Source organism: Lithobates pipiens, unplaced genomic scaffold (assembly GCF_037356315.1).
Source record: "Lithobates pipiens isolate NorthernLeopardFrog02 unplaced genomic scaffold, aLitPip1_a1.2 Scaffold_19, whole genome shotgun sequence".
NCBI lineage: Eukaryota > Metazoa > Chordata > Amphibia > Anura > Ranidae > Lithobates > Lithobates pipiens.
In genome coordinates, this window is record NW_027507764.1 from 14029146 (window position 1) to 14046613 (window position 17468).

Genomic DNA, 17468 nt, shown 5'->3' on the forward strand with positions numbered 1-17468 from the left:
TTTTTTTTATTATGTAAAATATTGAAGAAAATAAATAAAGATTATGAAATGTAAAAATGTCCTCTCATAATATGGTGTACCGTGCTGTATAAGCTACCGCTGTTCTGCCAAAACAGTCAACTTGTCCAAATCTCCAATTATTGGTGCTTCAGAGTCACCATTCCATGGCTGGAGATTTTGGCGGCCTCTATGCATATACGGCACCCCCTGTGTCCCTCCAGACGTGCCCGTGCTAGCTTGACCCTGCTGCCCACCATGGCTTCTAGTCTTACACGGTGTTCCTCCAGACGAGCCCGTGCCAGCTTGACCCTGCTGCCCACCGTGGCTTCTAGTCTTACACGGTGTTCCTCCAGACGTGCCCGTGCCAGCTTGGCCCTGCTGCCCACCATGACTTCTAGTCTTACACGGTGTTCCTCCAGAAGTGCCCGTGCCAGCTTGACCCTGCTGCCCACCGTGGCTTCTAGTTTTACACGGTGTTCCTCCAGACATGCCGGGGCCACGTGCTGAACTCTTCCTGGCCACATATGGCCTGCAGACCATGGGTTGGCCACCCCTGGCATAGAAGAACTAGAGAATAAAAAGGTATTTAAATTATGATTTATACTAAATTGTTTGCAGCGTATATATTGAGTAACAGTGGTGAGGCAGCAATTAAAATGTTGGGTGTTGTATAGCCTAAACGTCTACTTTAAGCCCAACCCAAGTTAAAAAAGAGAAAATGAACATGTAAATTGCCCTGCACCACACAGAATTGCTATCTCTGATGCACCTCCTAGGCGATTCACCACTCTAAGATCCAGATCCTCCAATTGCAAGCTGTAAGAGTCCAGGGCTTACTACACATGCACCAATGGCGCATTGCCACAAGAGGAAATCCGTGCCAAATGAGCATGTGCCAAAGACGCCTCAGTGCACCAACCCGCACCTGCGCAGAAGATTTGATGAAAAAAGGCAGGAAAATGCCCAGGAGGCACACAGGAAATGACCTCAACCTGATAGAAAAAGATCAGAAAATGCCCAGGAGGCGCACAGGAAGTGACCTCAAACTCCCCTTTATAAGCCCAGCCCAGACACTGCCAAATTGCTGAATTATTCTACTTAAAAAAAAAAAAAAAATTGCTGAATTATCTTCAGTCCCCCTTGTTCCTGTGCTAGTGTGTGATCTGTCCAAATTTGTTGTGACCTGGAAACCTATTTACTCTTGATTGCTTCTTGCCATTGACCTCGGATTTGTACCTTGACCATTCTACTTCTTTGTCCCTTTTGCACTCAGCTGCCAGATTGGAACCGACCCCGGCTTGAATCTCGACCATTCTTCTTCTGATTAACCCTTTTATACTTCGTTGCCAAACTGGACTTAACCTCGGCTGGGATCTCGGACTAAGGCTTGCACGGTGCTCTGCATCCCTTGCACCTGTGCCACTCGGTGTCCACCAAGTCTCTGTCTCCATCTCCAGAGGCTTCACAGGCCCGAGGTGCAAGGGAGGCCTCCCCCCTACTTCGGTCTCACATCAGGTACGTGGCCCTCGTGACACAGGCCTAATGACGTCCAGTGTAATTTAAACCACTTCCTGTGAGGTCAGACTGTCTAGGACCCTCCCCCCTGAGGATTTGTTATCAAGCCACCCTAGACTCTAGAGAATTCTGCAAAGAACTGTGCTAACATTACGTGATTGACGGCCGGTACAGCATTCAGGACTGCCCATTGCTGAGGACAGAAGGAACAGTGACTGATCAAATTTTAAAATGCCTTGATTCACCACAAGGCAATTAAAAAGCATGAAGGGTCTTTTGAGTAGCATTCTCTTTATTATGTCTGTATTATCCTAATAAGAATTGAAAGTATACCACAGATCCTTATAGAAAATATTTATTAAATCTACACAGTCATCTGGGTTGATTGGTATTGTGCATTAGGTTGGATTGTAGCGTTGCTCTAGGGCGGAGTAAGCTCCAGCTCTTCTGCCCGGGGTGGCGGCTAGCTGCTTCGATTCTATTGGAGAAGCTCCGGAATTAGGCAGCTTTCAGTTTCTCACTCCTCTCTGCATCTATGGCCAGGACTCGCTCTCGTTCCTTTATCAGCTGAACTCCGCAATAGGTCACAAACCAGATGGACAGCATGCTGATCGGGAAACCTGGAGAGGAGGACAAAACTCATCAACGAAGGAGAGAAAAACAAAGACCTTAGAATGGCTGCATTAGTTGTCAATTGCAAATGATTCCGCACAGTGATTGTGTGTCAATGAATGTTTTTTAATAAATACTGATAAATTATTGTATACTGTCTGTGAAGGTCCTCATGTCACGTCTAGGTCATGGTGTATATACAGGCGGTCCCCTACTTAAAAACATCCGACTTACAAACCACTCCTACTTACAAAGGGAGGGAGACAACAGGAAGTGAGAGGAAATCTACCCCTAGGAAGGGAAATTCTCTCCTGTAAGCCCTTGTACACACAGTCGGAGATTCCGACGGAATGTGTCCGATCGGACCGTTTTGTCGGATAATCCGACTGTGTGTGGTCTTCATCGGACTGTTTCCGTCGGAGTATCCGACGGACCAAGTTTTCCAACTTGTCAGTAAAATTTTCCCAAAACATGATCCGATCGGACCTTGTCCGATCATGTGTAGAGAATTCCGATCGGACAAAGTGCCACGCATGCTCAGATCAAATTCCTACACCAAAGCTATTGGCTACTAGCCTGAACGTAGTCCCGTCGTAACGAAATAACGTCATCACGTTCTGAAAGATCGGATTTTCAGACAACTTTGTCCGACCGTGTGTATGCAACAGTTTCGGACAAAATCCGTCAGACTAAATCCGACAGACAAAATCTGACGGATTTGGTTGTCGGAATGTCCGACCGCGTGTACAAGGGCTAAGTGTGAGTTATTATGGGGAAAAAGGTGTCTCCACTGATGCTTTATCACCAGTCCTTGTTTCTACAACAACCCCAACATTTTCAAAATCCAATTCTCATTGGGACAGAAAGTGAGGTGAAATATGCTGAACAGGGGCACAGACAGCAAAATATATTTTACAGGGGTAATAACCCTTCCGTATGCTATCCAAAAAGCTTAAAAATAGATTTTTTTGGCTGGAGCTACACTTAAAAAATTTACCTGTTCCGACTTACAGAGTCAACTTAAGAACAAATCTACAGTCCCCATCTTTTTTGTAACCCGGGACTGCCTGTAGTAGTAGCTAGTCACATCCAACTGGACTTGTTCTGTAATGTTAAAGAGGTTTCCTAGCTTGGCCAAGCCACTTCTTCAGTGGTAATGAGTGTCAAGAAAATACCCCAACATTTATAACCACACAGGTTATAGACACCTTCACTCGTTTGCCTTGGAATGTGTAGATGTTGGTTGTCCAAGAATCAGAGGGAAGGTGGAAAATTTAGGGAACCCCCGTTCTTGTTACATAATCCCATCCTCTGTGTCAGGAAGTCTTCTTAGGTGTTACTTCCTCGATTCACATGGCTAATGGAGTGGATTGTTGTCAAATTGCCAGGGTAGAGATGTTAAATCGGCATTTGGAAGACAGATGTTGCTGAACATCCTCACTACTGCTTAGGGATGGTCGTTCCAATTTGACGTAGATGGCCTTGCTCATGCTACTTCCAACTAGTTGTCCTCTCTGTCCAAAATGTGCACAATAATGTTCCACAACTTTCACAGCTCCTATACGGTTCTTGGACAACCAACAACTATGCATTCCATGGTGGTTGGAATGAGAGGGGGCTAGGAAAAGAGGTAAATGAGCTTAACCGCTTGACAACCGTATCACTTCCATGTACTAGGTACATGATCTGGCACCTCCGGGTAGTAGGGGGCGTGTGCCACCGGCGACCTGGCTGTGCTGTGATTAGACACAGCAGATGCTGATCAGCAGGTTCCGGCCAACGGGTGGCCACCGGCAACCGCCGATAAAATAAATAAAAATATACCATAGTTGGTAGACACTATAACTGTTGCCCAAACCAATCAATATGCTCTTATTGGGATTTTTTTTTTTTTTTTACCAAAAATATGTAGCAGAATACATATTGGCCTAAATTGATGAAGAAATTTGAGTTTTTTATTTTTTTTTATGGGATAGGTTTTATAGCAGAAAAGTAAAAAAAAAAAATATATTTTTAAATTGTAGTCTTTTTTGGTTTATAGTGTAGCGCCGGCTCCTGAAGAGCACGCGCTATGTGTTTTTCAAATTTAAGGTTACACCTGAACTACAGTTTGGTTTGGGTACAATTGTCTAAATTTGGACTTCAGCATCAGTCTGACTGGACTATGAGATGTTCAGCCTGGCCACAGGGGGCACTGTCTCTTCTGGCAGGCATGGAAATATGGTCTGGCTTAAGTTACTCTCTCTCGGAGCCCGCCCAGTGGGAGTGGTGCTCTTGCTGTGCTTTCTGGTAGAGGGTATTTAAGATGCGGATGTCACGTGGTTCGGGGTTCCGGTCCAGAAGGATGTACTGACTTTATGGTCCTGGTCCTCCTGACCAGCCACCAGGAAGGCTATGGCCTGGGGTGTGGATCCACCTGATCTTGCTAAGAAACCAACCCGTACATGGCCTTCTTCTGAAGAGTCCTCCCCTGGATAGCATGAAGTCACTGGGTCTCACCCAAACACCTCAGAATCCTCCTTTAGTTTCCTTGCCTCGGGCTAGCTAGACCCGAGGCAAGGAAACTAAACGAGGATTCTGAGGTGTTTGGGTGAGACCCAGTGACTTCATGCTATCCAGGGGAGGACTCTTCAGAAGAAGGCCATGTACGGGTTGGTTTCTTAGCAAGAGCCTGGAGGAGCTGAAGTACCCAAGAGAAGCCGGTCTTGTGGATATCGCCAAGCTGGCTGAAAGATCCAGGTATCACACGAGTGTTCTACAAGTTTAGTTTTCCTACGTGTTCTACAACAACTTGTTCCTGAGTAAGCACCTTGTTGGCTGCTGGGCCTTGTGGGAGAGGGACTGTCCAACCTGAGTGACCATCCAGTTGTGAATGGCTATTTTCTGGATGCAGTCAAAGTAAGCAAGTTCTTCATTATTGACTTTGACACTAAGAGTACCTGAACTTCCTTTCCAACACTCTGATACCATTTTATGAGACTGTTCATTGTCTACATTTTTTGCAAATAAAATCAATTTAAGTGGATCTGTCGTCAGTCTTTCAAGTTACTGGGCCATCTACCACGGGACACCCCTAGAGGTGAAGTGAGGAGAAAGAAGGTAATGGTAAGCCCAATCTAACCAGCAGCTCCTTCGGGGGTTAGTGCTACAATAGTGCAAAAAAATGGCCTGGTCAGGAAGGGGGGTTCATCTTCCAGAGGTCAAGTGGTTAAACATGAAAAAGGGGGAATATAGCTCTTTTATATATATAATTCTGCACCTTTATGACAATGGTGCTCTTTAACCCTCAAAGTGTGTACCTACCCGTGATGAGGATTCTCTTGGCTACAAGTATAGCGAATTCCAGGCTGTTCAGGGCTAAAATATTGTACAGAATGATGGCCCAGAAATTGGCAGCTCCAAATATCCCCCGGATTCTCCTGGACATGGACTCAGGTAAGGAGGCCTGGAGAGAGAAGCAATGTAGAGAATAAGTGAACGATTACTTATTGTATTTATCCATATTGATCCTACAAACAATCCAAAGTGATGAAGACAAGCTTGGCAGATGATAGAATAAATTAGACATGTGCACTGCCAGAAAATTAGCTAGTTTTAGTTTCATTAGTTTTTTGGGTTTTTTTTCCATTTTTTCGGGTCATTCGTTATGACCCGTTATGATTCGAAAATCCGAAAATCGTAAATTCTAAAATCCAAAATTTGAAAATTCGTAAATTCTAAAATCCAAAATCCATAAATGCGAAAATTCTAAAATCTGTAAATCAGAAAATGAGAAAATCCTGAAATTTCGAAAATCCAAAAATAAATGAAATTTCAAAAGAACGAAAAATCGGAAGAAAAGACCAAAAAAAAACGAAAGTTCGCAAAGCTGAAATAATAACTAACTAATAATAACTCGTACATTCTACATTCAAAAATTTGTACATGCGTAAATTTGTACATTCGTAAATTCGTACATTCGTAAATTTGTAAATTCGTAAATTCTTATATTCGTACATTCGTATATTCGGAAATTCAAAAGCTCGGAAATCTGAAATAATAATTAACTAATAATAACTTAACTATTACTAACTAATAAATTATAGGTATTTGAATATCCTTTCAAATTTGGCTGTGAGTGAACGTAACAAATACGAATTTATCCGAAGTTACGAATTTTCCAAAATAACGAATGCCGTATCTAAACGAAAGGAACGTAACAAATTAATAATAAATAACAATAATAATAAAAAAAAGTATTATTATTATTATTAATAACCACTACAATACAGGGCACTTTCGCCCCCTTCCTTCCCAGCCCAATTTTCAGCTTTCATCGCTCTAGCACTTTCAGTGACAATTGCGCGGTCATGCTACACTGTACCCAAATGAAATTTTTATCATTTTGTTTGCACAAATAGAGCTTTATTTTGGTGGTATTTATTCACGACTCCGTTTTTTATTTTTTGCGATATAAGCGCAAAAAAAAGCGGAAATTTGGAAAAAAAACAATATTTTCTTTTTTCTATTTGAAAAGAAATCCAATAAAATCAAATTTTGTCATAAATTTAAGCCAAAATGTATTCTGCTACATGTTTTTGGTAAAAAAAATTCCGTTAAGTGTATAATAATTGGTTTGTGTGATCACGGACATATGTGCGCAAATGATCACGTACATATGTGTGCAGATAATCATTGGGACAAGTGATTTCAGTGGGACATATGTGGGGGACATGTTTTTATTATTAGGGACATGTGTTTTTATTATTTGGGGACATGTATGTTTTGGGGACATGTGTGGGGACATTGTGTTTATACTGTGTGGTGTGATTACACTGTGTGGTGTGTTGTGTGTTTACACTAGACTGGTGATCAGTGAGTAAAAAGCTGTAAAAAACAGCTCATACTCACTGATCATCAGCCGGCTGCAGCGATCTGCTCTCCTCTCCTCAGCAATGACTTCTGTGTGAGGAGAGGAGGAGCCGATTGCCTAGCAACCGGCTGTTTGTTTACATCACATGACGGCCGTGATTGGACACGGCCGTCATGTGATCAGGAGGGCCAATCACAGAGCCCTCCTGCCTATCTGAGATTCGCCGTGTCTGGGTGACACGGGCGCATCGGGATCGCGCCGCTGTGCGGGCATGAGCGCGCACGATCCCGCTCCTTCTGATGGACGTTCCTGAACGTCCTATCAGAAGTAGACGGCTCCCACCCGGCCGTATATGTGTATTGGCCGGGTGGGAAGTGGTTAATAATAATTGATAAGTAATTAAGCTCCTCTCACCTCCAGTTTGGCGAATGGCGGCAGTTCAAAAAACTTCTGCACCCAGAGTTCAAAGTTCAGACCAAAGCAGTTGCATATGGACCAGATGTAGACAATGTCACAGGGGCCCAGCCACAGCGTGGTCACCAGGAACGTGGACACGGTGGCCAGCAGCTCCTTCTTGATGTTGTCATGGCCCTCACCTAGGAAATCGTAGACGTACCTGAGCCAAAGCAAAAGGAGGGGGAGGGGGTTATAGAGAGTGATAGTATAACAGTCATAATAACCATACAATGGCTGATACAGCTGAAAATTGTTTATGTGTATAACTCCAGGTGAAATGCTCAATTAAAATACAAATATTGAAGATAAGTTTTCTTCCAGAAGTTATTTTATTCTAGTTCTGTGATCCAGACACCAGGTGACCTCAGTTTTCTCTGCTGCCATAACATAGTGCAGTTTGGTCAGCAGCCCGCCTCTGCCTGTGATTGGACAATGAGGCAGCAGTATGACGTCACCGCTCTGGTCTCTCACCTGTCTCTGGTGTTGGGGAGTTCACTAGTCTGGCTGAACACAATTACACATTTTTGGGCAGGATAAATGTTTAACATTTACTATACATGTATGTTTGTGTGTAATTCTATATTTTCTGATGTAGCAAAGTCTCTAGCCTCCTCCAGTCTAGTGAGAACCTTCAAGGCCAAAGATAGCTGACATCCTTCTCCATGTGGTGGGTTCTGAGGCATAGTGGGTGCAATGTGGATAACGTTATTGGGCGCCAGACACTTCTTGGATGTAAAAGAGGTTTTATTTCTCTTAACAGTCCTTTTTATATATTAAGGGAAAAAAGAGTTAGGGCCAGGACACCCTTAAGCAGTTGCAATTTTAATTGGCAGACTCCGAGACTTCAATAGGAGGACAGCCGTGCAGGGAAAGGCCCCCAGCAAGACGCCACATCTGCACGTGCAGGATTGCTGTCTCCTACGGCAACAATCTTTAATGCTGTGTACACACGGTCTGACTTTCCGACGGCAAATGTGCGGTCGGAGCTTGTTGTCAGAAATTCTGAGCGTGTGTAGGGCTCCATCGGACAGTTTCCATCGGAATTTCCGTCGCACAAAATTTGAGATCTGGTTCTCGAATTTTCCGACAACAAAATCCGTTCTCGTAAATTCTGATCGTGGGTAGACAATTCTGACACACAAAGTGCCACGCATGCTCGGAATCAAGCAGAAGAGCCGCAATGGCTATTGAACTTAATTTTTCTCGGCTCATCGTACGTGTTGTACGTCACCGCGTTCTCGACGTTCGGAATTTCCGACCAACTTTGTGCGACCGTGTCTATGGAAGACAAGTTTGAGCCAACATCCGTGGGAAAAAAAACATGGATTTTGTTGTCGGAATGTGCGATCGTGTGCACGCGGCATTACAGTTTCTAACACAAATCGTTACAGTCCTCTTTACTTCACTACAACTTCTACTTGTAGTTCTTCAGCCTTTTTGAGCTCCTGGTCTCTCACTAGATCCTCTGATTCACTGACTCTGAATCCATGGAGCTCCCCAAAGCTTTGCGGTGGTATCTCCCTCAAGCGTCACCCATGCTTCCCTGCTGGGTCCCTAGCTTGGCACTCCATATAATTCTCAAGCTTCACCCCCCGCTAACCAGCTTGGTCCCTGGCTTGACTCACAAAGCTGCTCTGCAAGTGTCACCTCCACTGGTTGGGTCCCTGACGTGTCTCGATTCTCCACTGTGCCCGTTTGTTGAGCATGCTGCTCCGGTACTTGCTTCAGTTACTCACTGTGGTCCCTGGTAAAGGTTATTGGTCCGTTTGTGGCGACAGCTTCTCTTCTACCTCCGACCATTGACAGGTTCTCTGGTCGGCAGAACCTTCAATTCTCATTGGACTGCAAGCCGCAATCCCAACCCTGCACTGCTCTCTTACTTCTGGATAGGCACTCAGACAGCCTAGCAGCCAGATGTCCCCGGGATAGGCCCAATCTCTGGCCTAGCAGCCCGTGGCGTACAACACATGTCCACCCAGACAACCGTCCAGGTGGCACAGAGCACAGATCACCTGACCTTGCCCGAATATATAGGTTCTCCCAGCAGGCCAAGAGATTCAAGAAAACCTTTGCCCATTAGCTGAGATACCCTGTATACCCATAACCTGACCTTGGGTACCCTGCCACCTAGTTGTAGAAGAGAAAAGTGCAAAAGGGCAAACTTAGGGAGAAATCAATGGATCTCTAGCAATTGACCAGGGTAACTACTCCTGTTTAGTGCATTTGTGAGGAGCTCCCTGACTAAGGCCTCTTTCACACGGGGCGGATCAGTAATGATCCGCCCCGTGAAGATCCGCTCACTCAGCGGGGATCGCTCCGTTGTCCCCGCTGAGCTGGCTGCGGACAGGGCGGTCTCCGCACACTGTGCGGGGACCACCCTGTCAGCTCTCCATTCTCCTCTATGGGGATCGGATGAGCACGGACCGTCTGTCCGTGTTCATCCGATCCGCTCTGCAGACGGATAGAAAAATAGGATTTTCCTCCGTCTGCAGAATCGGACTGTTGCGGAGGCGGACGAAATCGGGTGTCTGCGGATGCTCATCCGCAGACACCCGCTATCCCATAGGGGTGAATGTATGTCCGTATTTCATCCGCAAATGGATGGATGAAATACGGACATATCATCCGCATGTGTGAAAGGGGCCTTAACCCCAGGGCGCTACAATAACATTGCCCTTTTCCTCCAAAAAATAACATTTTGGAATGAATAGGAAGGTAGTTGCATACATAGGTAGCATCAAATGGACAGAGTTCAGCGACTTCTACATCTATAGTATGTAAATGGTGACAGTCCCCCCAGAACTGATGGATTCTGGAGAGTTAAAACCACTGACAATGTCTCTGTCTCTTAGAGACTCTACTGTGAGATCTCTACACTGAGTTCCCGGGTCTGCACCCCTGCTATGTCCATTATGAGGGGTTCCCACCATCTCTGCACTGAGTTCCTGAGTCTGTACAACTGCTGTGCCCATTATGTGGGGTTCCCACAATCCCTGTGCTGAGTTCCTGGGTCCGTACACACGCTGTGCCCATTATGAGGGGTTCCCACCACCCCTGTGCTGAGTTTCCGGGTCTGTATACCCGCTGTGCCCATTATGAGGGGTTCCCACCACCCCTGTGCTGAGTTCCCAGGTCTGTACACCTACTGTGCCCATTATGAGAGGTTCCCACCATCCCTGTGCTGAGTTCCCGGGTCTGTATACCCGCTGTGCCCTTTATAAAGGGGTTCCCACCATCCCTGTGCTGAGTTCCTGGGTCTGTACCCCTGCTGTGACCATTATGAGGGGTTCCCACCATCCCTGTGCTCCTGGGCCCATATACCGGCTGTGCCCTTTATGAGGGGTTCCCACCATCAATGCTGGGTTTTTATTTATTTTTAATTATGGAGAATGTAACAGAAAGAGATGGGACACACAAAGTCAGGCAGAAACAATTAGGACTCCCAGATGGACAGGAACAGCGCCATAAATTATGCCCCCCCGGGGGATTCTCACTGCCGGAGTATCCAATACCATGGATGAGAAGAGCTGAAAATTTTACCGAAATTTCACAGTTTTGACAATTATACATTGAAGTCAATAGGGAAGAAAACATTAAATAAATATTTATGTTTTTTTAGTGGTCTTTAATTGGCCCCAGATGAGATTCACAATATCTGTGACTCAGCTAATAAACATATATACATCATCCTGAGATAGCGGTCACCCCGATGGTACTCACTTGCACAGCCAGTCATTAATTCCTCTGTCGAAGTGCCTGAAACAGAAGAAAATGCAATCAAGGCTCTAGGAATAGACATATAGGGGTATTTATAAAAAAATTATATAGCAATTTGGCAATTAAAGTGCATGCGTGCTCATTATGTGTGAATGGGGCAAAAAAAAACAAAAAAAAATGTTATCAGGCTATTTGCTGTGCTGCTATGCTTTTTCATTGGCTTAAAAGAGAAAATACTGTATTTGGCCACTAGATGGTGGAAAATATCACAGAAAATTCTTATGGTACTTAGCGCCACACAGTGGCCAAATGCCATATTTTTCTTTTAAAGTCGATTAAAAATATTCGACCAGCACAGGAAATAGTCTAAAAACATTTATTTTTTGCCCCATTCTCACAATAGAAGTGCACTTTCTCTAGTTGACGTTCTATATAGTTTAGTTGATATATCATGTATATCCCCCCGATATATGGTGTTGGCCTCATCCTATGATGCAGGAAAGTGGAAAGATAGTGTTGGACCTGCAGGTTTATCGTTATCTTAAGGTGTTAATGTTGTAAATGATCTGCTTCCTGGGCAGGCAGTTTCCACACCACAGAGGATCTCCACAGTCTCTTTGGCTTGTAATGTAAGGAAAGAAGGGTTGAAATTTAAGCGCCACGCCACTGCTAAGAGGACAACATACAACTTTATTCCATTAAAGGTCGGGAGTACAGATCAAGAAATAGCCAACGAGTTTCGTGCCCACGTCATCAGGGCTAGAAAGAACGTAAGAAGATTATCATGTCAATCTGACATCAATACAATGTCCCCTTCACATTTCTTATTTTGTTTATTTATTTTTTTCCCTTTCTTTTTACGACTGTACAATCTGTATAATGTATGGTTTAATTTATATACATACCATTTTCAAAAGTTTTTTTTTTATTTTCTCTCTTTTTATTAGGTTAACATCTCATCCATAATGTATCATTTTAATAATAGTGATAATTAGACATGAGCACCGTCAAATTATTTTCATTTCGTTTCATTCTGTTTCGTACGAAAATTAATTTGTATTTCGTAATCCGTGTCCGAAATTTAATTCGGATTCGTACGAAATACGAATTTTCATTAGATTTGTAAACTTTTCGTAAAATAACGAAAGTTCGTTATGATGAATTTATCATTATGAGGGGCTCCCACCATCCCTGTGCTGTGCTGACTTCCTCTGATTGGTGAACAAAACACCAGTCATGTTTCTGGTGTAACGGAATTTGGATCTGAAATGCCAACATTCCAAAATTCATCAACTAAATTTCGTATTTCGTATAAAATTCGTAAGCATAGAAATTCCCATAGGGTTCCCACCATCCCTGTGCCGAGTTCCTGGGTCTGTACACCTGCTGTGCCCATTATGAGGGGTTCCCACCATCACTATGCTGAGTTCCCGGGTCTGTACACCCGCTGTGCCCATTATGAGGGGTTCCCACCATCCCTGCGCTGAGTTCCTGGGTCTGTACACCTGCTGTGCCCATTATGAGGGGTTCCCACCATCCCTGTGCTGAGTTCCTGGGTCTGTACACCCGCTGTGCCCATTATGAGGGGTCCCCACCATCCCTGTGCTGAGTTCCGCGTCTGTACACCTGCTGTGTCCATTATGAGGGGTTCCCACCATCCCTGTGCTGAGTTCCCGGGTCTGTACACCTGCTGTGTCCATTATGAGGGGTTCCCACCATCCCTGTGCTGAGTTCCTGGGTCTGTACACCCGCTGTGCCCATTATGAGGGGTTCCCACCATCCCTGTGCTGAGTTCCCGGGTCTGTACACCCGCTGTGCCCATTATGAGAGGTTCCCACCATCCCTGTGCTGAGTTCCCGAGTCTGTACACCCGCTGTGCCCATTATGAGGGGTTCCCACCATCCCTGTGCTGAGTTCCCGGGTCTGTACCCCCGCTGTGTCCATTATGAGGGGTTCCCACCATCCCTGTGCTGCGTTCCCAGGTCCGTACACCCGCTGTGTCGATTATGAGGGGTTCCCACCATCCCTGTGCTGAGTTCCCGGGTCTGTACACCCGCTGTGTCGATTATGAGGGGTTCCCACCATCCCTGTGCTGCGTTCCCAGGTCCGTACACCCGCTGTGCCCATTATGAGGGGTTCCCACCATCCCTGTGCTGAGTTACCGGGTCTGTACACCTGCTGTGGCCATTATGAGGGGTTCCCACCATCCCTGTGCTGAGTTCCCGGGTCTGTACACCTGCTGTGCCCATTATGAGGGGTTTCCACCATCCCTGCGCTGAGTTCCCGGGTCTGTACACCCGCTGTGCCCATTATGAGGGGTTCCCACCATCCCTGTGCTGAGTTACCGGGTCTGTACACCCGCTGTGCCCATTATGAGGGGTTCCCACCATCCCTGTGCTGAGTTCCCGGGTCTGTACACCCGCTGTGCCCATTATGAGGGGTTCCCACCATCCCTGTGCTGAGTTCCCAGGTCTGTACACCCGCTGTGCCCATTATGAGGGGTTCCCACCATCCCTGTGCTGAGTTCCTGGGTCTGTACCCCTGCTGTGTCCATTATGAGGGGTTCCCACCATCCCTGTGCTGCGTTCCCAGGTCTGTACACCCGCTGTGCCGATTATGAGGGGTTCCCACCATCCCTGTGCTGAGTTCCCGGGTCTATACACCCGCTGTGCCCATTATGAGGGGTTCCCACCATCCCTGTGCTGAGTTCCTGGGTCTGTACCCCTGCTGTGTCCATTATGAGGGGTTCCCATCATTCCTGTGCTGAGTTCCCGGGTCTGTACCCCCGCTGTGTCGATTATGAGGGGTTCCCACCATCCCTGTGCTGCGTTCCCAGGTCTGTACACCCGCTGTGTCGATTATGAGGGGTTCCCACCATCCCTGTGCTGAGTTCCCGGGTCTGTACACCCGCTGTGTCGATTATGAGGGGTTCCCACCATCCCTGCGCTGAGTTCCCGGGTCTGTACACCTGCTGTGCCCATTATGAGGGGTTCCCACCATCCCTGTGCTGAGTTCCTGGGTCTGTACCCCTGCTGTGCCCATTATGAGGGGTTCCCACCATCCCTGTGCTGAGTTCCTGGGTCTGTACCCCTGCTGTGTCCATTATGAGGGGTTCCCACCATCCCTGTGCTGCGTTCCCAGGTCTGTACACCCGCTGTGCCGATTATGAGGGGTTCCCACCATCCCTGTGCTGAGTTCCCGGGTCTATACACCCGCTGTGCCCATTATGAGGGGTTCCCACCATCCCTGTGCTGAGTTTCCAGGTCTGTACACCCGCTGTGCCCATTATGAGGGGTTAATTTTGTTTATTGAAAATCTTACAAACAACAACTTATATACAATAAAACCATAATAAATAAATAAAACATATTTACAAAATAATTGAATACAATTATACAAACCAGAAAGAACAAGAACAAAATAAACAGTGCAAAACAAATTGCACACAACATAATACCTACGGGAGAGCCAGACTAAGGAACATCACCGTCACCATGCATGTAGCCTTTTATCAAAATTATATTGGATCTGAAAATCTAAGGGAGTGAAAGAAGAATACAAAGAAAGCCGCACACCCCGAGATCAACAGGCAGCAGCTACAGAGCCCTGATATTCCTCCACGCCTTTATCCAGGCCTCCTGCTGCCACCTGTCTTTCTCAAGACCCCGAATCTTCCCAACCTCACCCAGAATGTTCTCCACCACCACTTCCACAGGGAGGATTTTACCCCGTAAGGATACCTGACACCGTGCGCTCCACGTGAAATAACGGACTACTAAACTAACTAAAAAAAGTGTTTCCAAATCATAATCCCGACGAGTCTGGAAAGCCCCATACACCCACTCTGCATAACTCATATGGGGGAGGAAGGGTATACTCAGAGCCCTCCCCACCCTCTTGTACACCTCTATATTAAAAGGGCACTGAAGTAGAAAGTGATCCATGGACTCCACCACTCCTCCACACTCCACTCTCGGGCAGCCCCGATCACTCATGGAAAGAAACTTCAAGTTGCCCTTCACATATAGTTTTCCATGAAAGGCAAGCCAAGCCTGATCCCTAAACTTCATTGGCATTCTCTCCAAATTAATCAACCGCAAACCCACCCCCAAAACCAGGCTTGGGCAATCCCTCAGGGCCAGTGGCTCGCAAAAAACAGAGCTCATGATCCGCTTCTCAAGAAGTTTCCTTGGAAGAGATCTGACTTCTCCTGCCGTTACTTGCCACTGCCGAAGCATTTTCAAACACGGGGCAACATAAGCCGGGAGCTTATCATGCTTGACCCTCAGGCTTTTCACTGGCCCACCATTTTCCCAGTCTCGCAGAAAGGGCCTAAACCAGGACTGGAAAATACCAACCCACCCAGGCGGTCTCTCTGCCAACATGTTACCAAGATTGTACTTCACAAACATCAGAGAGAAAAAGACTACAGGGTTGATCATCCCTAGACCACCCTCCCGCCTAGAAAGGTAAGTCACATTCCTTTTGACAAGGTTTATTCTGTTCCCCCATAACAGCTGGAAGAAACAAGTATAGACCCTGGTATAGAGAGAAGCTGGCAAAACGCAAACAAAACTGACATATAGAAAAATAGGAATCAGGTAAGTCTTGATCAGATCAACCTTTTCCCTCAAGGAAAGCTGCCAACCTTTCCAGCTTGCCACCTTGGCATCGGCATTCTCCAGCCTGTTCACCCAATTTGCATGACCATAGTCACCTGGGCCAAATTCAATGCCTAGAACTCTAATTTTTTGCTGGGGCTCCGGGAAGTCATCCGGGAGAACAAAGCTCTCACCTTCCACGCCCATCCAGAAAGCTTCACATTTGTCCTGGTTGACCTTTGAACCTGATGCCTCTGAATACCGTGTTATCACTGAGACCACCTCCTGCGCCTCCCCAGTCCCAGAGACAAAAACAGAAACATCATCAGCATAGGCCACAACCTTCAAAGGAGGCTCACCAGCGATGCCCAAAGGTACCCCACACAATGGCCCATTCTCCAGCCTTCTGATGAAGGGGTCAATTGCAAATGCATATAACAGAGGACTCAATGGGCACCCCTGACGCACACCCGAGCCAACCACAAAGGGCTGCCCGACCCAACCATTAACTAGCGGAAAGCTTTCAGCCCCTTTGTACAAGATCTTAAGCCAATCAATGAAACCCCCCTCCAGGCCATATCTGCCAAGAAGGAGCCATAAGTACTCATGATTAACCCGATCAAAGGCCTTAGCCTGATCCAATGTCAGCAAAAATTTACCCCAACCAGCAGCCCTACAACGCTCCAAGGCCTCCCGGACGGCTAACACTGCTGAGAAAGTGCTTCTACCTTGGACCGAACAGTGCTGGTGGTGGGATAACAAACTGCCTGCCACTGGTGATAATCGCCAGAAAAAAATCTTTGCCAGTATCTTTCTATCGACATTAAGAAGGCTAATGGGGCGCCAATTCTCAATCGTCGAAGGATCTTTCCCCTTTGACAGAAGGATCACTGCAGATTGCCTCATGGAGGGAGGGAGAGAACCCTCCTGCAAACAGCCATTAAAAACCTCCGCAAGGTAGGGAGCCAGGATCGTCTTAAAACATTTATAAAACTCAGCTGTCAACCCATCTGGCCCTGGCGTTTTCTTGATGGCCAGTTTATCAATAGCCTGGACTACCTCATCTGCAGTGATTTCATCTGTCAAATTCATCAAAGGAACATTACTTTCCAGTCCTGGTGTAGAGTCCAAAAAACCCAACATCCTTGTCCGATCAAGGTTCCTTCCTCCCAGGAGATCGGCATAGTATGACCTGACAACCTCCAGGATCCCTGACCTAGACTTCGTCAGAGAGCCCGTACTGTCCTTCAGGCCATGGACCGTCTTAACTGCTACGCTCTGTTTACAGTTCTGGTAAGGGTCAGGCGAATGGTATTTCCCGTAATCCCTCTCCTGAACCAAAGAGGCGTGCCGGTCATATTCATGTCTCCTAAGGAGGAGCTTCACCTCAGAGATCGCCCCAGAATCTCCTCCATTCGAAACAAGGCGGTCAAGTTTCCTCCGCAAACGCTGGTAGGTGATATACTTATCTTGCTGCTTCTTTCTTCCTATGGCCTTGAAAAGCCTAACAGTCCGCTGTTTTACAAGCTCCCACCATTCTGACTTGCTGTTGCAAAAGTCTAGGATCGTTACCTGTGCTTGAAAAAAGTCCTCAAAGGATTGTCTTACTCTCTCGTCTTCCAGGAGGGCCGAATTCAATCTCCAGATACCCCTCCCCCTAGGTGGCATGTCTGAGGCATTCAGAGTCACAGATAGAATACAGTGATCAGAAAACT

At 46.3% G+C, this 17468-nt stretch overlaps 1 protein-coding gene across 1 annotated transcript in view; it reads right to left on the minus strand.

Moving 5' to 3' along the window:
- Window positions 1-1854: 1854 nt before the first annotated feature.
- HHATL (hedgehog acyltransferase like) overlaps window positions 1855-17468 on the minus strand; it is an 81143-nt gene continuing 65529 nt past the window's right edge. Inside the window, exons 9-12 of the mRNA XM_077490542.1 lie at window positions 11156-11191; window positions 7394-7595; window positions 5431-5572; window positions 1855-2135 (exon numbers count right to left, since the gene is read on the minus strand). Of these exons, the coding sequence (XP_077346668.1) occupies window positions 2014-2135; window positions 5431-5572; window positions 7394-7595; window positions 11156-11191 (502 nt within the window). The 3' untranslated portion in view covers window positions 1855-2013. The remainder of the gene's footprint in view (window positions 2136-5430; window positions 5573-7393; window positions 7596-11155; window positions 11192-17468) is intronic.